This window comes from Rhododendron vialii, chromosome 1a (assembly GCF_030253575.1).
Source record: "Rhododendron vialii isolate Sample 1 chromosome 1a, ASM3025357v1".
NCBI lineage: Eukaryota > Viridiplantae > Streptophyta > Magnoliopsida > Ericales > Ericaceae > Rhododendron > Rhododendron vialii.
Window position 1 is genome coordinate 34,533,169 of NC_080557.1, and position 25,271 is coordinate 34,558,439.

The 25,271-nt window shown below is 38.4% G+C and overlaps 3 protein-coding genes across 6 annotated transcripts; 1 reads left to right on the forward strand and 2 right to left on the reverse strand.

The window, feature by feature from the left end:
• The first annotated feature begins 467 nt into the window (after window positions 1-467).
• Window positions 468-8,375, forward strand: LOC131307385 (calcium-transporting ATPase, endoplasmic reticulum-type-like). The gene is made up of 8 exons (XM_058333872.1): window positions 468-622; window positions 3,118-4,676; window positions 4,756-4,877; window positions 5,279-5,557; window positions 5,974-6,357; window positions 6,649-6,758; window positions 6,837-7,065; window positions 7,519-8,375. The coding sequence occupies exons 2-8, from the start codon at window positions 3,197-3,199 to the stop codon at window positions 8,077-8,079; spliced, it is 3,165 nt and encodes a 1,054-aa protein (XP_058189855.1). The 5' UTR covers window positions 468-622; window positions 3,118-3,196; the 3' UTR covers window positions 8,080-8,375.
• A 2,339-nt stretch (window positions 8,376-10,714) lies between these two features.
• On the reverse strand, window positions 10,715-12,895 carry LOC131307392 (pentatricopeptide repeat-containing protein At5g08510-like). The gene is made up of 2 exons (XM_058333883.1): window positions 11,783-12,895; window positions 10,715-11,373 (listed from the first exon to the last, which is right to left on the reverse strand). The coding sequence occupies exons 1-2, from the start codon at window positions 12,491-12,493 to the stop codon at window positions 10,762-10,764; spliced, it is 1,323 nt and encodes a 440-aa protein (XP_058189866.1). The 5' UTR covers window positions 12,494-12,895; the 3' UTR covers window positions 10,715-10,761.
• A 1,265-nt stretch (window positions 12,896-14,160) lies between these two features.
• On the reverse strand, window positions 14,161-24,780 carry LOC131307403 (U-box domain-containing protein 44-like). Of its 4 annotated transcripts, none has more exons than XR_009194119.1 (6): window positions 24,402-24,780; window positions 22,330-23,705; window positions 21,346-21,655; window positions 18,787-19,274; window positions 16,447-17,648; window positions 14,161-14,179 (listed from the first exon to the last, which is right to left on the reverse strand). XR_009194119.1 is itself a non-coding variant. In XM_058333893.1 (5 exons), exons 2-5 carry the CDS (start codon window positions 23,557-23,559, stop codon window positions 16,641-16,643), a joined length of 3,036 nt encoding a protein of 1,011 aa, XP_058189876.1. In that variant the 5' UTR covers window positions 23,560-23,705; window positions 24,402-24,780; the 3' UTR covers window positions 16,254-16,640. The 4 variants fall into 4 exon arrangements, 2 of the variants coding, with proteins under 2 accessions (XP_058189876.1, XP_058189891.1); XR_009194122.1 differs by lacking the exon at window positions 14,161-14,179 and adding an exon at window positions 15,333-15,351; XM_058333893.1 differs by lacking the exon at window positions 14,161-14,179 and having other exon boundaries at window positions 16,254-17,648.
• Window positions 24,781-25,271: the final 491 nt, after the last annotated feature.

A 25,271-nucleotide genomic window follows, 5' to 3' on the forward strand; every position in this document is an offset into this window, starting at 1 on the left:
CTTTCTTGCAATGGAATCACAAAAATGCCTTTTTTTTTTCCGTTCATCCTTTTTAGTAGTTGAACCTTTGATGCCACTGTTGGCAGTATAATTTCATCACTTGCTCTCTTTTTCCCTAAGAAATCTCATTTTCCTCAGGAGTTTATTTAATTTTCCGTGGCTTTGTTTTTATTCCTGAATGAATGGCCATAGCCGATGGGGATTTGGGAATTTAGGTTCACGGTTTACAGGTGGGGGAAATGAAGGGGGGGGGGGGGGGACCTAATTAATTGCCCTGGTGTCCTAAAATGGCCCCACATAAGCCTTCCGTTATCCACATAGTCCACTTCCATTTGTTTGTTGACGGAAGGAAAACATTGAAATGCGTCACAAAATGGAAGGATAAAATTGGAACTAAAAATTTTACAAGGACGAAATTGAAACCGACACTATTTTGTAAGGACCATTTAAGTATTTAAGCCAATTTTTAAAAGCAAAGAGAGCCAACGAATAAACGAAAACATAGTTACAGTTGAACAACAATGCCTTTGAAAGTGAGAAAATTCCCAGTCATAGGAGACCCCAAAGAATTTTCTCTTTTTCCTTGCTTTGTCTCTAAGCCATCTCTCTTCTTCCTTCGAAGGTCCAAAAATTCTTCCCCCCTGCTTAATTTATTCTCTGCTTTCAGTTTCTTGGCTTTTTTCCTTTGACCCTTTATTCCAATTGTGAAATTTATATTTGTCGTTTGTGTATTTGTGCAATATCTGAAGTGGGTTAATGTGGGTGCATCAGTTACTTACTTGGGCTGATGCTGGTAAGACTTCATTTGTGCGTTGTGGTCAGTGTTTGTTTTTTTGGGTATTTTTCTGTTAATCTTATGACTAACTAGTTTTAGTCTAGTTTCTTTATGTGCCTAATGATTTGCATGGCTCTTTTACATTTATTTTTGGTGTCTAATAGTTTTTGATTTATTAGTTCTGGATATTGCTTTGAGTAAGAAGACAGTTGGTTATTAGGGTTTGCTTCTCTTGGAGTTTGTTTCGTTTGTATTGCTCAAGAACAAGAAATTCTATCAGAACAAGAAATTCTATCAGTTCGATGGAGATATGTATGATGTATTTGTTGTTTATGTTTCTTCCATTGCCATATTTTCTTCAAAAATGTTAAGGATCGATGCATGATTCTGGTCCATGAAACGGTTTTCTTTGTTTCAAGTTTTTAGCCTTTTTGTTCTTTGACCCTTTATTCTTCTAACTGTGAGACATAAATTTGCAAGGACGGACCTAAGTGGGTGGCCATTGGTGACTGGCGCCCTCCTATAAAGCACCAATACTCCTAGGGGACGGTGTGTCCCCGTTTCAGACACGGGGACATGTGTGGGCACGAAAAAAATACATATGGGATAATTAACTTTTTTAGGGGGACACAACAAGGACATTGGAGGGACACAACAGGGACATGAGAGGGGCACATATAGGGACACGACGGGGGTTAAAAATGCAAAATTTTAAATTTTTTTGGGGGTAAATTTGTACTTCTTGTAATAGACACGGCACATATGGGGACACGTTTTGATGCATATAACACTGTGTTTCCACGGGTATAAAATAAATATTATTCATTTGTTTTTTTATTTTTTCTGTGTCTATGTCCCCATTTCTTTTTAGAAATATCATGTTTCGTGTCCATGGACATAATTTCATTATACAAAAGTACATTTCCTGAATATTGAGGATTAATAGGTTCGGCACCTTAAGTATTTTGTTTTGTTAATTTTGCCCCTTTCAGATCATTCGCTCCTGCTAGATTAGAAGTATGTCCCGTCTCTGCATATTTTCGGCGTATTCATGCGAAATTTGAAGTGGATTCATGTGGGGTGGTAGTTTTCAGTGGGGTTGCCATTGGCAAAACTTATTTTTTTCCATCTATGCACGATGTTTTGTAGTCGTTAGTCTCTGTTATGTAATTTTTTCTATAATTCGGTGGTTAGTTTTCAAATCTGTTTGGTAAATGTGCTTAGTGCTTTCGGTGGTTTTGTTTATTTTGAGCGTCTGTTAGACTGTTAATCCTTTTCCTCCCTTTATTTAGTCCTTGTGATATACTAGTTTTGGATGTCCCAGGATTTCGAAGGCAATTTGGCTGTTCTGGTGTAGCTTTCCTTTGAGTTAGTTTCATTTGGATTGTTTAAAGAAATAACAGATTCTATTATGTTGATGGAGATACTGATTATGACATATGTATCATCCTTGTATATCTAGCATTCGCTTTGTAGTTAAGATTTACAAGTTTTGTATATTGCTGGGAATTATGAGGCACTTTGGTTATTAGGACTTGTTCTTTGAGTTGGTTTCGTGTCTATTGTTGAAAAAAAAAAAAAACAACTTCCAGAGTTTGATGGAGATTATGAGTGTGAGTGTGACATATAAAGTATCTTCCTACATTAACCATTTGCATTGTAGTTACTTACTTGTCTTGTTTGATGGTCAGATAACCTATGAAGTACCGACACTCCAAAAGGGTGCCATGTCCATGTATTGGACACGGGGACACGCCAAAATACGTATTGGACACGCCACGTGGCGTGTCCAATAATTTTTATTATTTTTTGATCGGGGACACTGCTGGGGACACGCCGGGGACACGGCTGGGGGTCAAAATTTAATATATTTTTCAATTTTGAGGGGTTAATATGAAGTTATTCAAAACATTTGAGTTAAACTGTAATTATGCCTCTATTTGAACCATGTTAATCTCATACATTCATATAAGACATGTCAACGGAAATGGAAGAAAAGAAAAAATATATATGTGCATATAAATTTATTTATATATATATATATATATATATATATATATATTTATGTATTTATACACGTGGTGTGTCCCTCGCCGTGTCCGTATCTCCATTTTTTTAGAATTGCCATGTCCCGTGACCGTATCCATGCTACATAGTAACAAGTCTAGTTTTTTGTATATGATCAGCTTTTTAACGGTCTCAATAAAAATCATAAACAAACGCTTAGTATTTGTTTGATTTTTTGTATTTGAACCTTTGTTTGCTTGTATCTACTATAGAATATGCAATATCGATGTATATGCTTTGCTCAATTATTTTTTTGTGTATAAATTCTGGTATAGGACTGATCAAAGAGGTTTAAAGCATTTTCAGTAAAAAGTTCAGGTTGGGTTCAGGTTGGAGGGATATTTTGATTGCCAGATGGAAACATCCTTGGGTGAAAACCAGTTCCATGCATGGTCGTGGTCTGTCGAGCAGTGTTTGAAAGAGTACAAAACAAAACTAGACAAGGGCCTGAGCACTTACGAGGTGGAAAAGCGTCGTGAGAGGTATGGTTGGAATGAGCTTCAGAAAGAGAAGGGGAAGCCCCTATGGAAGCTCGTATTCGAACAGTTTGACGACGTGCTTGTAAAGATTCTTCTCGTTGCGGCCTTCATATCTTTCATTCTAGCATACTTGCATAGGAATGAAACTGGGGGGTCCGGGTTTGAAGCCTATGTGGAGCCATTTGTAATTGTCTTGATTTTGGTACTTAATGCCATCATTGGAGTTTGGCAAGAGACTAATGCTGAGAAGGCACTTGAAGCCCTTAAAGAGATGCAATGTGAATCTGCTAAAGTTTTAAGGGATGGGTATCTTGTGCCAGATTTGCCTACTAGAGAACTTGTCCCAGGGGATATAGTGGAACTGCGGGTAGGTGATAAAGTCCCCGCTGACATGAGAATTGCAGTTCTGAAAACTTCAACCCTAAGAATGGAACAAAGCTCATTGACTGGAGAGGCGATGCCTGTTTTAAAAGGCGCCAATCTAGTCCTTATGGATGACTGTGAATTACAAGCCAAAGAAAACATGGTTTTTTCTGGTACAACAGTTGTGAATGGTAGTTGCATTTGTATAGTCGCGAGCACTGGAATGCACACTGAGATTGGCATGATACAAAAACAAATACATGAGGCCTCGTTAGAGGAAAGCGACACTCCTCTGAAGAAGAAGCTTGATGAATTTGGAAACAGGCTTACAACTGCTATTGGCCTTGTGTGCCTCATTGTTTGGGTGATTAACTATAAATACTTCCTTACTTGGGATCTTGTGAACGGATGGCCAACAAATTTCCAATTTTCATTCGAGAAGTGCACCTATTATTTCAAGATAGCTGTTGCCCTTGCTGTTGCTGCAATCCCAGAAGGCCTTCCGGCTGTAATCACAACTTGTTTAGCTTTGGGAACAAGGAAAATGGCACAGAAGAATGCAATTGTGCAGAAGCTTCCGAGTGTGGAGACCTTGGGATGTACAACTGTGATTTGTTCGGATAAAACTGGGACCCTAACAACGAATCAGATGTCTGTCATAGAGTTTTTCACTTTTGGTGGAAAAATAACATCATCTCAAATTTTCCGTGTTGAAGGCACAACCTACGATCCTAAAGATGGGGGAATCGTAGATTGGAATTGCTACAATATGGATGCTAATTTGCAAGCAATGGCAGAAGTTTGTGCTGTCTGTAATGATGCTGGTATCTTTTGCAATGGCCGTCTGTTTAGAGCAACTGGTTTGCCCACTGAGGCTGCTCTTAAGGTTTTAGTTGAGAAGATGGGGGTCCCAGATAGCAAGGTTAGGAACAAGATCCGTGACTCACAGCTTGCTGCAAACTATTTGATTGACTCCAACACTGTTAAATTAGGTAAGCAGGAGACACTTTGTTTGAAGTCTACTTGCTATTTACTATCTTAAATGGCATTTAATTCATTTTTTTTTCATAGGTTGTTGTGAATGGTGGACGAAGAAGTCAAAGAAGCTTGCAACATTGGAGTTTGATCGCATTCGCAAGTCAATGAGTGTTATTGTCCGGGACCCAACTGGAAATAATCGACTACTTGTCAAGGTGATTGTTAGTTTCTGTACTTGCAGGATATTGCAAAAGAGAGAGAAGAAATGCTGACTTAGTATTGCAATCTAGTGGTCTTCACTTTTTTCTGCCATATACTCACTTGCATTTTCTTCATAGCTTAAGCATGTTTCCGTAATTCTGCTTTATATGCAACCTTCTCAAAAGCCAAGATTATACATGCACTTATCTTTGTTTAAGCTAAGATTATCCGAACCAAAGAACTTTAAATTGCAACTTCAGATTTTGCTATGCATATATCCGAATATTCTTTACTTTTTTATTGGTACTTTCCCTCAATACCCATTTGCTGTTGTCACTGGCATATGTTGCTTATTCACAATTGAAGGTTTTTCATGATTGGCCACTAATCCTGCACGACAAAATGGGGTCTGCAGGGTGCTGTCGAGAATCTATTGGAGCGCAGTTCACACGTTCAACTTGCAGATGGATCACTTGTTCCAATCGATGAGCCTTGTAGGCAGCTTCTATTGTTGAGGCACTTGGAGATGAGTTCAAAGGGATTACGGTGCTTGGGTGTGGCGTATAAGGATGAGTTGGGAGAGTTTTCAGACTACTATAGTGAGAGTCATCCTGCCCACAAGAAGTTGCTTGACCCGGCTTACTACTCCTCGATTGAAAGTGACCTAGTGTTTGTGGGGGTCATTGCTCTAAGGGTAAGTGACTTTTTTGTCACATGCATGCTCTTTCTGTGTTTGGAACTGAAATATGTTACATGGACTCTTCCAAATGGAAAAAGTAATGGTGGCGGACACTCGAGATTGGTACGGTTGTATGATTTGTGTCCGACATATTTTGTCAGACAATCACCTAGCAACTATAATTTGTCCTTAGAATTTGGACGAACTATGTACAAAACTCATATATTATGAATGAAAACACCATTTATCTTAAATAAAAGCAATATAATGTAATGTGAAAATTTTGGCCTGTCCCCATGTCCTCAAGATAGAAACTATGAATTTGACACTCAAGATTGTTAGACACGCTCCCAAAACACCGTAACCGATTCCATGTAACACAGGCATTGGTTAATTGATTAGAAAAAAATGTAATAAACTTAGCTGAACAGGATCCGCCTCGTGAAGAAGTTCACAAAGCCATCGATGATTGTAAAGAAGCTGGGATTAAAGTCATGGTGATAACTGGCGATAATAAGTCCACGGCAGAGGCTATTTGTAGGGAAATCCGATTGCTTTTTGCAGGCGATGATCTCAGGGGGAGGAGTTTTACAGGTAAAGAATTCATGGCTATTTCCTCTTCCGAGCAAATTGAAATCTTGTCAAAACCTGGAGGAAAGGTGTTCTCACGTGCGGAGCCAAAGCACAAGCAAGAGATCGTAAGAATGCTAAAAGAGATGGGGGAAATTGTTGCCATGACTGGAGACGGTGTGAATGATGCACCCGCACTGAAACTTGCTGATATTGGTATCGCCATGGGGATTACTGGCACAGAGGTAACATGCTCTATCTATCACCGGGACCTTATGCACGGAAAATGTAGTGAATTTTACGTTCCCATTTTTATATTCACTCCATTTTTATCTTTATGCATGTGAATGCATTACCCTGCAAATTTACATGAACAAGGGGGAGAGACGGAATGTTGACACTAAGAAGGGTAGTGCAAAATCATTTCCCCACCAAAAAATTTATTTTATTCTCTTTGGATTTTCTTGATATCGATTGTATAATTCTCTCTCAAGTGTTGGTCACTTTTTCTGTTATATCCAACACATACACACCAGGTTGCAAAAGAAGCTTCAGATATGGTTCTAGCAGATGATAATTTCAGCACTATTGTATCTGCTGTTGCAGAGGGCCGGTCTATTTATGACAACATGAAAGCTTTTATAAGGTAGTATTATACTATATCTTTTGCTTAATGATCTGGGACAGTAAACTTATTAGCCTTTTTCTGTTTTTCAATCTGCAGGTACATGATATCTTCTAATGTTGGGGAGGTTATATCTATATTCTTGACTGCTGCTCTGGGAATACCAGAATGTATGATACCAGTACAGCTTCTTTGGGTCAATTTGGTTACTGATGGACCACCTGCCACGGCTCTTGGATTCAACCCAGCTGATGTTGATATTATGCGCAAACCACCACGCAAAAGTGACGATGCTCTTATCAACTCTTGGGTCCTCTTCCGATATTTGGTTAGTACTTTTTAATACAGTATCATTTTTCATTTGATTCTAGCATGTCAAAGAGTATTGTGGCCCTGTAATTCGTAGTTCTTCATCGCCTGTTGGATTAGTTACCTAGTCTCATAGTCAATGGAACCTAATGATCTCACAAGTCACAAGTAGTATGTCATTTGTTTAAGAATTTTGACGGTGGAGCTGTTAATTAAGATGAGAAGTAGAAGGGCTCATGATTCTAATTCTTTTTGTAAGGTTATGTGCTCCAATTTCAAGGTCAAAGAAACATTAATATTGAACTTATATGAGTTATACTTGGGACAAAATTGATAACCATGCACAACTTTGAATAGGTATCGTGTAAAATAGACTTTACTATATTTGGGTAACATTTCTATAACTAACTTCGCCCCTCAATGTCGGAGTAGATATTCATTGTATTCTAAGGTGCTGTTCATGCAATTGCAGGTTATAGGTTCTTATGTGGGCATTGCAACTGTTGGCATCTTCATCTTGTGGTACACTCAGGCTTCCTTTATGGGTATCGATCTCACAAGTGATGGCCACTCACTTGTTGAGCTATCTCAGCTTCGGAACTGGGGAGAATGCCATTCGTGGTCAAATTTCTCAGTGACTCCATTCACGGTCTATGGAGGTCGTTTAATCACTTTTTCTAACCCTTGTGACTATTTTACCTCTGGCAAAGTGAAGGCAATGACTCTTTCGCTCTCTGTCTTGGTGGCCATTGAGATGTTCAATTCCCTCAACGCTCTTTCTGAAGACAGCAGCCTGATCACAATTCCACCTTGGAGGAACCCTTGGCTTCTTGCCGCCATGACAGTCTCGTTTGGGCTCCATTGCCTAATACTTTATGTACCTTTCTTCGCAGAAGTGTTCGGTATTGTTCCACTGAGTTTGAATGAATGGCTTCTAGTTCTCTTGGTTTCGGCACCTGTGGTTCTACTTGACGAGCTCCTCAAATTTGTGGGGAGGAGAAGAAGAAGAAGAACCAAGGTGAAGACAGCATAGAAGGTCCTGCAGTTTGAACTGCCGAGAAAGCAGTTTTATTTGGACTAGAGTGGAAAGAGCGTTAATGGATGCATTAACTTATATTCTTTTGTTGTTCTCCTGTATAACAAGTTGTTCACAATAATATGCCGACACACAAAAATGTGATATTGCTGTTTGGAATTGTTTTCATTTTGTTTTTGGTCGTCGGTGCTTTTGGAATCAAAAAGCAACGAGAAGTTGGAAAACATTGGAATTCCAGTTTTGTGTGGAAACCATTTTTGGGAATAGAATTTGGAGTCACTGTTTGAGTGTTCGATGGAAAGTGGGTTGTTTTGAGAAAATTTTGTCCAAAAATAGTGTCAGAAAGACAGACACAGGTTCACCAAACACTGAATATTGAGCAGAAAAAGGAAAGGAAAACAATCATAAAGTTTTTTGCCAAATTCAGTCCTTCCATACACCACCCCATAACTTCTCACCATTGAAAACCAACCCCAAGGGATAGACCACTTTGGCTGAGCCCAAGGTCCTCAAGGGGTGAGCTTAATCAAACGAAGATGAATAAATATGATGGTTGGATGAAGCGTAAATTTCACTCACCTCCCTTGAGGTTTCTAACAATGACAAACATCTCCCCTCACATTTTTGAAATTGCACTTGCCTCCCCTCTGCTTTAGTTTTCGGCTGCAGATTCCCCCTTTGCCGTTAGAAGACCATTATGAGGTAACGAAAATTGCTTACATCAACCAAATTCATATCATTACCAAATTTACCCCTTTAGAATGATGTTGTGACATGAATGCCCTTCTAGACTCAACTTAAAATACGTTCATGTTCCTAATCAAAACTATTTAACAAAGATCAAGTTATTATACATATCTTACGTGCACGCGTGTCTTCAAAATCAAACGCATATACACATTGATTTTAAATTTACATGTATAAGCATTTTTTTTTTTTTTTACAAAACTTGAAAAAACTTTTGATTTTTTGAAGTCAAATTCATATGTAGGCATAAATACAAAGGAATTACAGTTTCTTTCTCTAATCCTTTTTTTTTTTTTTTGGAAAACTTGAAACAACTTGACTTTTTTTGAAGTCAAATGCATATGTAGGCATATATACAAAAGAATTACAATTTCTTTCATTTATCATGAACCTTCAAAAGAAATTTTTTTTTTTTTTTTTGCATAGAATAACAAAATTTTCTAAAAAATGGCTTTAAACTAAAGTAAACTTTTTTCCCAACCCTACACCGTGCATCTTTATACCCAAAAAAAATTATGTTAAAAGTTTTAGCCAAAACATCTTTTTTCTCCAACCGATTTCTTTTTCGAACTTTTAGATGACATACATAGATAGTAAATATGCATATATAAGTTGTTTTTTTCACGGAGATTGAAAAAACTTTTGAATTTATTTGAAGACAAACGCATATATGTAGGCATAACTACAAAGAAATTACAGTTTCTTCCCATTTTCATGAAGCTTCAATTTTTATTATTTTTGCAAAGAATAGCAAAAATTTCTAAAATACATGGCTTTAAATTAAGGTTATATGTCATCAAAATCGTTGGAGTAAAAAGATACTCCCTCCGTCACTTTTTAAGTATCCTGCTTCGTAACTCCAACTTATTAAAAAGACATCATCATTACACTTTTCACATCAACTTTTTCCTTCACTTTTCCTACTTACCCATCATCATTATACTTTTATTCACTAACTTTTCAAAATAAAATATATACTTTTAGGGACAAAATAAACAAAACATCAACTTTTACCCCCCTAACTTTACAAAATGGACACTTATTAAGCGACAGCCCAAAATGAAATACTGGACACAAAAAAAGGGGCGGAAGGATTATATATTTTGGCTAAAACTCTTAACATAGTTTCTTAGCCAAAACATCTTTTTTCTCCAACCAAATTTTTTATGGACCTTTGGATCTTCTAAAACAAATTTGTGATTAAAAGATTACAAGTTTCATGGTATTAAAAAAATTATATGGTATAAAGAAGCTTGTTTCTAATCGAGGCAGTTTAAATTAGCAGTACACACATGTCAAAATTACTCTATTTTTCAGAAAAAGATTTTACAGCTACATGATTTACCCTTTTTTTTTTCTTTCCAATAATGATATTTATGACTAGGATGTTCTAATAAAATCTAATTTAATTTATAAAACAGCAAAATCATATTTGAATAAAACAGTGATGGGTTCATCGATAACAAATACCTTTAGAATTTTGCCGGAATTAAATTTTCACAACTTCAATAAAACTAGGAATCTAAAACTAGAAATTTAAATCTTTTAAAAAAATATGTAAAATATTATAATTTTTAACTTGGTTTTCACAAAAAATTAGAGATAAAATGAAGTAAACTTTCATTTTGGGACAACTATGCTTAGGGGAGAGAGAGAGAGAGAGAGAGAGAGAGAGAGAGAGAGAGAGAGAGAGAGAGAGAGAGAGAGAGAGAGACCTAGGGGAAGTACCTGCTATTGTTAGAAACCTCAAGGGAGGTCAATAAAAGGGTAAAAATGTCCATTCATGTGATTCGTTAACATCTTTTAGCCGACAAGCCTGACAGGAGAGGTAAGTGCAATTTTAAAAACGTGAGGGAAAGTGTCATTGTCAGAAACCTCAAGGTAGGTGAAATTTTCCCCTAGATGAATGTAAACTCATGAAAATTAGGAGATTTATCCCATGATCCACGATTCTTCAAATGAACAATCCAAATCAATGGTATTTCCAAGGAGTTTCATAATAGCTGAAACTTCATCCAAAAGTGCATATATCTCAACACATCGCGGATGCAATCTATCCTCTACACTAAACTTATGAATCCGGCCTCCCTCTTCGATGAAACTATACCCGGCTACCTTTGTTATCCTTCCGCCTTTCATCATCTTCCGTAGCTTTGCAACTCCATTCCATTTCCCTGCTGATGCATAAATATTGGAGAGGATAACATAGTTTCCTGGATTCCATGGCTCAAGCTGAAAGAGTGATTCTGCTGCTTTCTCTGCCAATTCAACATGGCGATAGAAACTGCACGCTCCCAACAGAGCTCCCCATACTACATAATCCGGCTGCATTGGCATACTTTGTTTAAGATCATAAGCTTCATGTGATTCTCCTGCTCGACCTAGAAGATCAACCATGCATCCATAATGTTCTAATTTAGGAATGATCGAGAAGTTTTGTTCCATCAATTGGAAAAGCTCTCGTCCTCTAACTACCATGCCTCCATGAGCGCATGCCAAGAGAACTCCCACGAATGTAACATTATCTGGTGCAATTCCTTCCTTCTGGTAGTATATCACACAATGAAGACAAACATGTTAGCAAGAATCTAAGCATCTATATGATAAGCAATCGGGCAATGCTATACAAACAAAAAATTTATACAGAATGAGGCGACTCATTATTTTAGACCCATCGTTTGATCTCATAATTAATAAAAAGGCACAGCTGAATGGAGTACGTTCTGTTCACGCTTGTTAAGAGAGGGTTAACAATACCATCACTCTCATTACTTGAAAACTGTGTAGGGCCAATGGAATCAATACACGTTTTGAGGTGTATGGGAATACTTTTTAACGAGATCCACACATTTTCAACTAACAAGTGAGGATGCAATTCTCACATAGGATTTCGGTATGAAAATATTATTTGTAGGTGATTTTCCTATTGATTATGAACCAGAGAGCAACTCACCAGCATGTCTTGGAAGAGTTGAAGAGCCTCATTGCATTTTCCATGGACAGCTAAACCCATGATCATAGAATTCCAGGAGCACACATCTCTCTTGCGACCAATCTCATCAAAAACACGTTTTGCCATATCGATGCTCCCACACCTGGAGTACATCTCCAAGATAGCATTGCACACAAACATATTACCAAAGTATCCTTTCTTCCTTGAATAAACATCAATCCTCTGCCCAATCTTCAATGCCCCAAGATTTGCGCAGGCCGGAAGAACACTGGCTATAGTCACTTCATTCGGCCTCACTCCTTTTGCTCTCTTCATTTCCAAAAATGTATCAAGGGCTTTTTGGTACTGCCCATGCTGTGAATACCCAGATATCATTGTTGTCCATGATATCACATTCCTAGAAGGCATTGCCGCGAACAATTCGAACGCCCACTCCATATCTCCACACCTTGCATAACCAGCGATTACCGAATTCCATGCGGGCACATCTTTCACTGTCATCTCATTAAATAACTGGCAGGCCGATGCCAACAAACCCAGTTTAGCATACATGTCAACCAGAGCCGTAAGTGCAAAAATATCGAATTCGAAACCTGATTTGACAAAATGGGAGTGGAGTGTTTGGCCGTGATAAGGGGAGGAAAGGGAAGCGCAGACGGCGAAGAGTAAAGTGAAGGAGTACTGGTCCGGCGAGCAGCCGCGAAAGCACATTTGGGTGTAGAGGGACAAGCACTAGTGGTAAGGGCCATGGGAAGAGTAGGCCTGAATGAGCTTGTTGTAGTGAAAGACGGTTGGGTTAGGAATAAGGTCGAACAGGTGGTGGGCGTATGGGATGTTTGGGATTTCAAGGAGTTTCGTGATGAAGAATTTTGTGAAGTCTATGCCGTTTCTAAGAGAGCGGGCATGGATTTGCTTCAGTTGGTTCATAACAATTTCGCTCCCGTGCAAGTGGTTTCCTTCAGAAACTCACAAAACCATGCACGCTTGCACAAACACTTGTAGCAAAAAAGTGATTTTGCTTTTGATGGGATTTTCCCGATTGAATATGTTGTTAGGTGGAACTTCTAGTATTCCGTCCCCGTCTATCAGATGATTTCAGATAAGTAACACAGCTCATTTAGTCATTTGTAAAGGGAAATGATTTTGCCACCATTTTTTGTTGTTGTTGTTAACATCACTCCCTTGCAAATATATTTTTGCACCCTTCTAGTTTTCCGTCCCCGTCTATCAGATGGTTTCAGATAAGTAACATTGCTCATTTGTAAAGAAAAATGATTTTACCACTCCCTTTTTTTTTAACGCCAATTCCCTGCAAATGTGTTTTTGCACTAAATACACTTGTAAGGGAGCGACGTTAACAACAAAAAAAAAAAAAGCAACAAAATCATCAGTCTTTTGTAAAAAGAGTAATAACTTCAGGCATATTACAAGGAATACATAAAGCATCATGGAGTACAAATGTTAAGCCATTTGGCCAAGTTAATGTTTAAATTTCGCGAACGTCAAATATTTCAAATCTTGGTACCACTTGCCTAACCATTTTAAAGATCGAAGATGAAAATGGGAATTGGGGTTCTCAAAACAGGTGATATCAACCCATCGCAACATCTTATATCGCGAAAATAACCAAAGTTAAATTCACCCTAGTAATAAAGACAAGGTAATGGCTGTTTCTTTTTTCAGTAGTGCTACAGGTAGCAAACGCCATACAACAGTCACGTACAAATCCATTTTGTACCCGTCTTAGATTCCATAAAGATGATCATAGCTGCTCATTTTGTCAAAATACTGTCCTCAAATTCTGAAGCGAAGTTGTATGATTCGTAAACGCCCTTACCAGTATCAAATTGAGATGATTTTTAATAGGGACCCTGAATAACATATTATGAACAAAATGAGCGGCTCCGATCATCTTTGTGAGACTCGAGATTGGTGCAAAATGAATCTATGCACAGCTACTTACTATACCCCTAGCATTTTTCTTTTTCTTTTTTTAATATGTAACGCGAAAAAGTTATTTACAAGTACTGAGGAGAAGGAAATGCTCAAAGAAAAAGTGAAAATTTAACGCGGTAGAGCCAAGAACAATTTAGTAGTAGTACGTTCGAGGTCATTATCTATTTTGGTACATGGGAGCTTAAACTGAGGAAAACAGGACAAGAAGTTCAAGTTCAAACAAATAGCAGCAAGATCAAAGTCACTCAAGAACAATTTGGTAGTAGTACGTTCAAGGTCATTATGTATTTTGGTAGGAGCTTAACCTGAGAAAAACAGAACAAGAAGTTCAAGTTCAAACAAATAGCAGCAAGATCAAAGGCACTAATTTCCCGCTAGCCCCCTACTCATGTATACAATATTGGCGGGGTCATTATCTATTTTGGTACATAGGAGCTTAACCTAAGGAAAACAGAACAAGAAGTTCAAGTTCAAACAAATAGCAGCGAAGTTGTATGATTCGTAAATGCCCTTACTAGTATCAAATTGAGATGATTTTTAATAGGGACCCTGAATAACATATTATGAAGAAAATGAGAGGCTCCGATCATTTTTGTGAGACTCGAGATAGGCGCAAAATGAATCTATGCGCAGCTGCTGTACAAGGTTTACTATACACCTAGCATTTTTCTTTTTATTTTTTAATATGTTACGCGAAAAAGTTATTTACCAGTTCTGAGGAGAAGGAAATGCTCAAAGAAAAAGCGAAGATTTAACGCGGTAGAGCCAAGAACAATTTGGTAGTAGTACGTTCGAAGTCATTATCTATTTTGGTACATGGGAGCTCAAACTGAGGAAAACAGAACAAGAAGTTCAAGTTCAAACAAATAGCAGCAAGATCAAAATCACTCAAGAACAATTTGGTAGTAGTACGTTCGAGGTCATTATCTATTTTTTTACATGGGAGCTTAACTTGAGGAAAACAGAACAAGAAGTTCAAGTTCAAACAAATAGCAACAAGATCAAAGGCACTAATTTCCCACTAACCCCCCCCCCCCCCCCCCCACTGATGTATACAATATTGGCGAGTTCATTATCTATTTTGGTACATGGGAGCTTAACCTGAGGAAAACACAACAAGAAGTTCAAGTTCAAACAAATAGTAGCGAAGTTGTATGATTCGTAAACGCCCTTACTAGTATCAAATTGAGATGATTTTTAATAGGGACCTTGAATAACATATTATGAACAAAATGAGCGACTCCGATCATCTTTGTGAGACTCGAGATAGTCGCAAAATGAATCTATGCGCAATTGCTGTACAAGGTTTACTATACCCCTAGCAATTTTCTTTTTCTTTTTTAAATATGTAACGCGAAAAAGTTATTTACAAGTTCCGAGGAGAAGGAAATGCTCAAAGAAAAAGTGAAAATTTAACGCGGTAGAGCCAAGAACAATTTGGTAGTAGTACGTTCGAGGTCATTATCTATTTTGGTACATGGGAGCTTAAATTGAGGAAAACAAAACAATAAGTTCAAGTTCAAACAAATAGCAGCAAGATCAAAATCACTCAAGAACAATTTGGTAGTAGTACGTTCGAGGTCATTATCTATTTTGGTACATGGAAGCTTAACCTGAGGAAAACAGAACAAGAAGTTCAAGTTCAAACAAATAGCAGCAAGATCAAAGGCACTAATTTCCCCCTACCCCCCCCCCCCCCCCCCCCCCCCCCCCCAAACTAATGTATACAATATTGGCGGGGTCATTATCTATTTTGTTACATGGGAGCTTAACCTGAGGAAAACAGAACAAGAAGTTCAAGTTCAAACAAATAGCAGCAAAGTTGTATGATTCGTAAACGCCCTTACTAGTATCAAATTAAGATGATTTTTAATAGGGACCCTAAATAACATATTATGAACAAAATGAGCGGCTCCGATCATCTTTGTGAGACTCAAGATAGGCGCAAAATGAATCTATGCGCAGTTACTGTACAAGGTTTACTATACCCCTAGCATTTTTCTTTTTTTAATATGTAACGTGAAAAAGTTATTTACAAGTTCTGAGGAGAAGGAAATGCTCAAAGAAAAAGCGAAGATTTAACGCGGTAGAGCCAAGAACAATTTGGTAGTAGTACGTTCGAGGTCATTGTCTATTTTGGTACATGGAAGCTTAAATTGAGGAAAACAGAACAAGAAGTTCAAGTTCAAACAAATAGTAGCAAGATCAAAATCACTCAATAACAATTTGGTAGTAGTACGTTCGAGCTCATTATCTATTTTCGTACATGGGAGCTTAACCTGAGGAAAATAGAACAAGAAGTTCAAATTCAAACAAATAGCAGCAAGATCAAAGGCACTAATTTCCCGCTAACCCCCACTGATGTATACAATATTGGCGAGTTCATTATCTATTTTGGTACATGGGAGCTTAACCTGAGGAAAACAGAACAAGAAGTTCAAGTTCAAACAAATAGCAGCAAGATCAAAGGCAGTAATTTCCCGCTAACCCCCTACTGATGTATACAATATTGGCGGGAAAAAAAACTGTAGGGGATCACCTTTTTTCACTATAGCTATGATAAAAAAAACCATGAGAATTCGACTTTTGTCTTTTTCCAAACTATTGAACATATTTCCAGCATATACAACTGAATCAAAATAATCAGTAGGACTAAAGAATTAAAACTAGAATACGACTGAAAAAAAAAAGCCCTTCAGTCAGCTAACCTGCCCATCAATGGTGGCTTCCACCTATTTCTTCTCTCTACCAGACAACCGGATGCCCCTCTCGTTTGCTCTCAGCAACTCCAAGTTTTTCGTGTAACAATGGTGCAGGTAATCCATAATTTCCCTATCCACATCCGTGAGTTTTCTGAGAGACTTCTGAAACCGAGAAATGATATGAAATCCCTCATCTTCCTTCAAAAATAAGAAGACTGATCATGAATTACATTCAAGTGAGCAAGAATTTTGGCTGCCAGAGATCTCATACTACTATTTCCTCTCTGAGTCAAGTCGACTAAAGGCATCTGAGCGGAGGGCCCATACTTCTGTTTATACTCCAATAATCGGAAAATCCTTTCCAAACAAATCAGGACTTTCTCTTGCAATCTAGGGGATGGAGTGCTGAGTAGTTTTATTATGAAGTGTATGGCATTTGCTTCAGCTAGCAACTTACTACCATTTTGCAATCTCTCACCTTCAATCAAAGTTAATAGTGCATCTAAAGCAGCTTCACAGGCTTCAATATCCGGTTCCGTAAGAATTCTTACAAGGGGTCCCACCGCACCAGCTTCCACAAGGCAAAATGATAATTCTATGGTACAGATCCCTCGATGAACTGGGCACATGGTTTCTGGTGGAGGTGAGAAGCACCATAACCCATGACGTTTTGGAAATGGCCGACTCAGTTCAAGTGAACTTGTGGAAAACTGAGAAAGGCAAAACGCTGCTCGTTTTTTTGTCAACTCGGTGCCTGACTCGAGTAACTGCACTAAAACCTGAATCACGCCAATTTCACCTGCTTTCTTTTGTAAAAGACGATTAGTTGGATCACTAAAATGGCATATGGCCCCAACAGCATTCTCTATCAACGTATTTTTGTGGGTCCCATTTAGGGACCCATTATGATTACCAACAGAAAGAACATTGAAAATTACTCGAAGACCCCCTGCGTCAAGCAGCCATGTAGTGATCGGGGGGCATTTGGGGAGGTTAGAGAGGATACCCATTGCAGAAGCAATTTCTTCCTCATCATTAGATGTTTTGATGATCCTGAGAAAGGTCTCAATTGATTTCTGGCCCACATTCTCCAAGATAGAGGCTTCATCACCATCTTCTGTCAGGCAGCAGAGCAGCTTCACAGCATTTGCCCGTACATTAAGGTTATCAAGCTCACATAACGGAACCAGAACTTGAACTGCTGAACACTGCAAAGTCAATCAAAGCGTTTAGAGTTACTATTTTGAAGCAAGTATATCCCACCCAGAATATGGTTGTATATATTGTATCACGGATGGCACAAACACTGAAAATGCAACCCTTAACAGCAAAACAAGGAAGGAGGGTGTGAGTACATGAAACCTTGAGACTGTGTTTTGACACTTTTCTAGTAACCCTTGCAAGGGCAAAGCACTTCGATTGTTAGCATTATAACTCTCCTTCATTTAGTCACAACTCGCAAGGTTACTGTTCACATCCCAGAAATAGACCATATTCCAGTCCAAAACCCTATTCTAACCTTATTTGTGTCTTCTTCCCTCTGACCTTATGTTAAAAAACAAGAACCCTCAAACTACATGGTTCGAGCACCTTATTCTGTGCTTACATAGCAATTATAAGGACATTCTAAACTGAGCTTGATTCCAACCATTTCTCAACAAGAAACCTTAAGAATGTGTTTGGATTTGTGTGGAGATTTATGGAAGGAAAAATAAATTGTATGATAAAGCTATTCAATACATAGCTTACCCTTTTCCCATCTTTTCCTTCACAAACCACGATCCCAACAATGCCAACTAACTTTCCACAATCCTCTTAATTCCACAAACTTTCTACAACCAGATCACATTGTAAAACCAATTGCAATAATATTTGTCTTTGAGTTTCCTTGTCCTTCCAACAATCTTTGAATCACAAATTGTCACACTCTTTGAGCTCCTTTTACACCTAGAATCCTAGATTATTCTTCACAACCATTGCTACATATGTGCTTAAACATGACCACATTGCAAAACAACTCTACAAGACAGGCAACTTTTCGAGCAGCTGTGGTTGAGCACATTTATGTGCAGTTGCATGAAGTATCCCCTACCTCAAAGTAGCATTTATATACCGATATGTCTTAACCTAGGTATCTTTCTGCCAGTTTCAGATTAGTTAGCCATCATTCACTTGTCTCACAAGTTTTGTTATACTGCATTTGAACACCTTATGCTCCCTTCATAAGCCATGATTCACCTTCAGTATTGAACACACTTCCATTTTCACGTAAAAACAGGCCCATTTAACAACATATACCCCAAATCACTGACATCTGTAGAAGAACTTCAAAATTACGACATATACCTGATTTAACTTGGTCTTGATAGTAGTAGCAGAGGGAGATTGGCACATTGCATGAAAGGCCTGGAGTATGCTTTGCTGTATAGTAGGCCTGCTCAAGCTAATCAATGAGAACAGTCTGGAGATATCTCCATCAGATTCCAAAAATGACACCGGAGTCCCACTCAAATCTTGGGACACAGTTGATACGGCAAGTTGCAGAATAGTGGCTGCTATCTGCTCACGTAAAGTCAGTGGAGATGCGTGATGGCAGAGGAGGTCAAGTAATGGGACCACAGTACCTTCTCTTATCATCTGCAGACCGTTCTTCGGCAAGCTTGAGAGGTTCTGAAGAGCTTTAACAGCCACTTGCTTCATCTCAGTACTGCCATGTGAGATCAAGTGACGAAGGGAACCAAGTACACCATCATCGAGCAAAGATGATTTATTGAGGTCAGTCAACTCCATCTCCGCCAGTGTTTTAGCCATGATTAACTTCACGTCTTCTGGTCCTACAAAAACAGATGCCTTAGGGTTTATGGATCATGATCATGCCTTGGAAATAAGTCATCAAAGAGAATATCAGAGTCAGACTACAAGATGACCACTTTTATTCTGGGAGGATGGAGGGATCATACCACTTGAGCTGGGTTTTTTCATGCCTTTCCTAGAGGGCTGTAGAAAACTGAAATCAATAGGATTTCGCTAATCCTCTTTCCCAAAACAAGGAGCATGAAATTCTTTCCCAAAAGGATAGAATCAGAAAGGAAAAGGCTCATGTAATGGCAGGAGTAGAGCACCAACTAAAGAAAATAAACTGAGACGGTTTGTTCATGTGCAAGTGGGCCAGTAGCTGCAAACGATTAGGTTCAGGGATAGGATCAGCGTAAATGAAACTGCTTGGAGTAGGAGAAGACCTAAATTGAATTTGGATGTTATAGAAAAAAACAATACGAGTGTGTTACACTCAACTCAGCATATAGCCCCCGATTAAGAAGAATGGACAAAGAAAAAAGAAAAAGATTCATGTAGCAAATCAGAATGGAAATAAACGGACTTGGTGGGTTTGCTTTCGTCACCAATATTGTGATTTACTCACAGACAGAGCACTGCCATCCAGATTCATACTGGTTACATCAGTTCTCAGAAATACTCAATCAAGACAATGACCTTTACTTAATCAATCAATCAGCCCAGTCATGTCTTGGAGGCTTGCCAATCAATATGCGCTGTTGTAGGAAATTGATTCCGTGCAATCAATACTGAGCAGAATACATGCTTAACACTTTACTAATTATAGACAATAATTTCAAGAAGATCCAACTCTATGTTTGCCATAGATTCTATCTCAGAATTAATAATGGAAACTTGGGATCCCACAGCAGAGTCACCATTGACTCTATTTATTATTATGGGAAATTATTGTATCAAGATGTCAATCTGAGATCTTATTTTGGGTTTTCGTACATATGGTAGAGGGGGAGTCAGAACCCATAGTCATATAACGCTTGAAAAAACCCAATAGAATGCCCTAACTGGTTGAGTGCTTGTCAAGGGACCCACAGCAGAATAATTCAAATTTTGCAGACAGTTAGGTGTTGCAGTAATGTCACGTCTTTATAAACAACTAGAGTCTACACACATCTTTGAAAAGAGAAATGATAATCGATATTTCTCTGACAGAGTGCCCCAAATCCGGAAATTTATCATAAGGCACTGTTGGCACAGTGCTCATCTGGTCTACCATTACACCAAGAAAAGGCAGAAGACATCCCATCCATCCCACTCTAATATTACGCCAAGTACCCTGTCGCATCTTACCTTCACTTTATACCGACACAGTTCAATGGTTCAACCACCAATAAGACTACACCTATGGGTGAAGATTATAATCAAAACCACCAAAATGATGGAGATTCCAAAAGAAGATCCTCAAGCATCAAGACATAAAACCTAAGAACTAGTACTTAATCAAGAATCCCAGCTCTCTCTATAAAAGATGGCACCCTTGGTGCATCGTCATACATTTTTTGTATCATTTTATTACTTTTATGTTTCATTATCCAAGTATAAATCATGTATCATAAGGCACATTGAATTATGACTATAGAGAGAACATAAATAACTACACTGCAAAAATGGATTACTAATAACTCTAGTACTCGATGAAATGAAAATTTGAAATCTAAAATGCTTGTAAATTGCTGAAAGAGGTCAACAAACTTTTATTAGGAATGTAATCAACCATATGGATGATTATTTTTGGAAGGTCAGCCACATAGATTATTATCTTATTCCTGCTAGAAGGAACCTAGGATGCCTTTCAAAAAAATAAGGAACCTAGGATTGGGAGAAAGTTAAAATTCGAAAGAGAAGCTTCAGGGTGTACTACTCATGGACAGTCATGGTTAACATTCAACATTTTGTTAACAACTTACTGTTGACTTTTGAAGGATTGCAGGAAAGCTAGAAATCAGCATTTAACAAATTTCAAGTAATGTGTATATGTAAAATGCCATCATAATATACTGCAACAGTTCTATCTTTTATTGTCAGAAACAGCATCAGACTTATGGGAAGAACCTGAAGAAAGACGCTGCAACAAATATTTGAAATAATTTGCCTTTGACATCTGGATAACATTCTCATTAGAGAACGAGAGGTTCTCCAAAAGCACCCCTGCATCTCTGGCAGCTCGATTGTCTTCGTCACTACTTGACATAGTAGTCACTAATAGAAGTATGCACCCCTGAACCTTTCCGATGCAGTCTCGAACTGACTCACTTTTAGAAAGCTCCAATAGTAATGCCACTGCTAACTTCCTTTCCTCAATACGACGTCCAAGAAAGTGTACAATAGATTCAATTGCATTATCAACTTTTCCTATTCTTTCCTGCAATGCGTTTCAGTTTCATAGTATCAAATCCAAGAAAGATAAACTAGATTTTCCTGTTAATGATGAACCACCCAATTGAAAGTTTTCCAATCCAAAACAGAAAATTTGGGTAATTAATTTGAGAGAGCGGAAACAAGATCATACAACTGCATAGCTGTGAAGAGAATTGCATGTGTCATGGCTATCTATTGATTGGTAGCGATCTATATTAGTATACAACACCACCATAAGCATTATTTAATTTTCACCCATAACCAATTAAGTCCTCCAACAGCAATAGTTCCATTGGACACCTTCAGATTTTCCATTTCTAGTTCAGCAAGGATGCAGAATAAATCTCAATCTACTTATATTTATTCGGCTAACAACTATTCTATTACATATATGAGGTCTTTTTCCTCGCGTGAACGTAAGAAAGATATATATTATCTGGCTACGAATTTAGAAATTGCTAATATCATAAATCCAATCCCTTATCGGACCTGAGTAAGGCATCCGCAGAGAATCCCTGCATATTTACAGGAAGTCAAATCACCAAGAGAAATAACAAAGAGGTTATATACTTCAATGATACAAACAATCTCTTGTAACTAAGGCTTTGGGCAACTGAAAAACACACAAAGACATGCACATGTAACCACACAATGAGAGAGGTCTAAAACTAGGAGTACCTTGGCGTCATCACTATCTTCTGCCAGGATATAGAGGATTGCAAGAGCATTATTTCTCATGTCACGGCTTTTGGCACCAAGAAGTTCAACAAGGATAGGTATGTAATTCTCCAATACTACCCACTCTCGGTGCATATCCCTTTGCTCGCAGAGATCCTGTAGTTGTGCCAGGCAATGAAGTGCTTCTTCATCTCGTGACAAGAGTTTTTGTTTCATGGAAGCAAGCGTGATCATTGTATTTCTATCCTTCCATTCCTCAATTGATTGCCGTAGAGTTTTGTTAGGCCGCAGGATTGATGTGTCTAAAGCTATCATGGTTAAGGGACACAATATATTCCCATCTGCAAACCACGTCTCTATGGCACTTCTCTCAAATGTATGCCCTGAAGAAGTTTCCACAGGGTCCACCATAACTTCTCTTGTTATTGGGCAAATAAATGACTGGAGAGGTTCCAATGGTTGGCTACCCAAAGAATTTCTCTTGGTCAGATACCTGGTTTCTTTCTCGTTGGGAGTAGAGGTAGCATCTGCCCTTTCCAGCAAAGCGATTATTTGATCCATTTGTATGGCTTCCGCCTGGTCCTTTCTCAGTTGTGCATTTTCTATTTCCTCCTTGAATTCTTCAAATTCTTTCCTCAATGCTGACCGCTCTGTTGAAATTCCAACGGCCTCTGCAATTGAAAACAGCAAACTATTGGCATACGAGCGGTCAACATTCCTCTCCTGTATTCCTGACTCTATTTTCTCCAAAATCTCTTCCTCTTGTACAGCGGCCTTGAACTCTGCAGTCTTCATATGGTCACATAACTGACTGATCTCTGCAATTATACCTGCTGAAATATCCAATGAGCTCAAAGGAATAAGACCTAATGCCTGACTAATCTTTCTTGTACTGTCCTCCAAGCGTTTAGCAATTGACCGGCAACTCATTAAGAGATATACCTTGTTTCGTTTACTGCATTCCTCTACTAATTGCTTTGCAACTTTGACCTCCTGATGAAGAACCAAAATAACATTGTCTAAGCTGTCGGAGTTTTGAATGTTTTTCCTCATCATTTCTTTTAGGAGAGGGACAATCTTTTCCAAGTAATTTGAAAGTTCCCGAATACTATCTTTCTCAATAAAGACATTCTTGGAAGTAATTACAACCTCAAAGATTGTCTCAACAATCTGCGATAGGACTTCCGCAACCGGTGAGAATAAGGAACTAGTAACCACATCCAACACCATCTTGTTAAAAGCACAAGAACTCTACAAACCGATTTCCAGTAGTCCCATGTGACCAAATTATTCAACTCGACTCATCAAAGCCTTACACTCCCATCCATTTTTCTGTCATTGTCAGCGCCTAAATTCAATCCCATCTGCACTTAAAACTGACCATACAATAAAAAAACATATGAAATAACCTTCTGTATGGTTCCCCAGAGGTGGAGAAGATATAAACAATAAACATATATATACATACAATTCTTGAACCTTATATTTAACTGTAGGATCTATGAAAATTTGAAATAAGAAAAGTGAGTTAGGCTCAATTTCCCCAAGCATTTGTTATGTTTCTTTAGCAAAAGCAGTAAAACATGACTCTAAAATAAAGAGAGCAAAGATTGGGACATTTAACCGAATCAGAACGTGCACAAGCTCTTAAAGCATCCAACCCATAACAAATTGGCAATGAGTCGGGATCCGCTCAAATAATTTTGGAGGTAATAATTATCCCAAGTTGGACAAGCTTTTATACTTGGGAGATGTAATCAAAGGATAAACAACATAGGGATGAGAACAAAACAAAGTGCATTTACGGCACAATGAAAAGTGAAATCATAACACAATAGAAAGTCTTGCCCAAAAGCCTCCAACCAACTAAAAATCAATCGGCAATGAGGGAGAGGCAGCCCAGTGTCGTAAACTAGCTTCAGTATCGATAATTAAAATTGATGGGACAAGCTCTAACGCAAGCCAACAGAGGTTCACATTAAGTAAACTAGGGTAACTTAAGTCCAAATTGAATACATGGATGCAAACAATAAATAAGTTGAGTTCTTTTTCAGCTTACCCCCGGAGAAAACCGATCGAATTTGGTTAGAAGAAGTTGGAGGCTTTAGGAGAGGATCAAGAAAACAGACTAACGAAGCGCAAGCATAGGTGAATATTTATAAACAGCGGATTTCTGGGAGGTGGATTTTTTCCAGGGAAATTGCGAGGGGTTTCCTGGAAAATTAGGAGTGGGCTGCGCCAGAGTGGCGGACCAGAAAAGCTGTGATTATGAGGTGATCGAGAGTAGACGAAGAGGAAGTATGAGCAGAACTTTCTTTTGTTTTCCAACAACTAGTACTCCATAGTAGGAGGAGGAGTAGTATTTTGATTTGAAAATTACGTTGAGGTCGTCTAAAGACTCTTGAAAGTCTGCTCGACTTCTCTTCTCTTCAGCCTGCCTGCCTGTCTATGGATCAAAAGAAACTGATAATGCCACCACCATTTCTTTTCCTGCCACCACTATTTAATGCACTCTCAAGGTCAAGGTGACTATTTTCTCCTCCTTAGAAATCCTAAAACTGAAAAAACGGGAGCACCTCTGTCCAACCCTAAAATAGCCCTCATTCCCCTTTGATTTACCCTAACATGGGCTGCAGAAGCGGAGAGATCAGTCCCTGCCTTCAGACATGGTTTTTCTTTCCCTTTCTCCACCAAAATTCGTTTGCTGCTGCACCGCTTCTGGATTTGCAGTCGCGTGGTTGCCGGTGAATTCTTGGGTTGCCGGCTTGGGAGCTTGATCGGTAGTGAATTTAGGTAAGAGAAAGGCTGCTCAATGACGGGGGAGTGTATTTTTTGCTTTATTTCATTTTGTATTTAGTCCGGCTCCTGTCCTGATTTAGTTCGATAGTTTGTTGGTCATGTGCTTGATACTAATTTTATTTTTTGTGAACTTGATCTCGTTA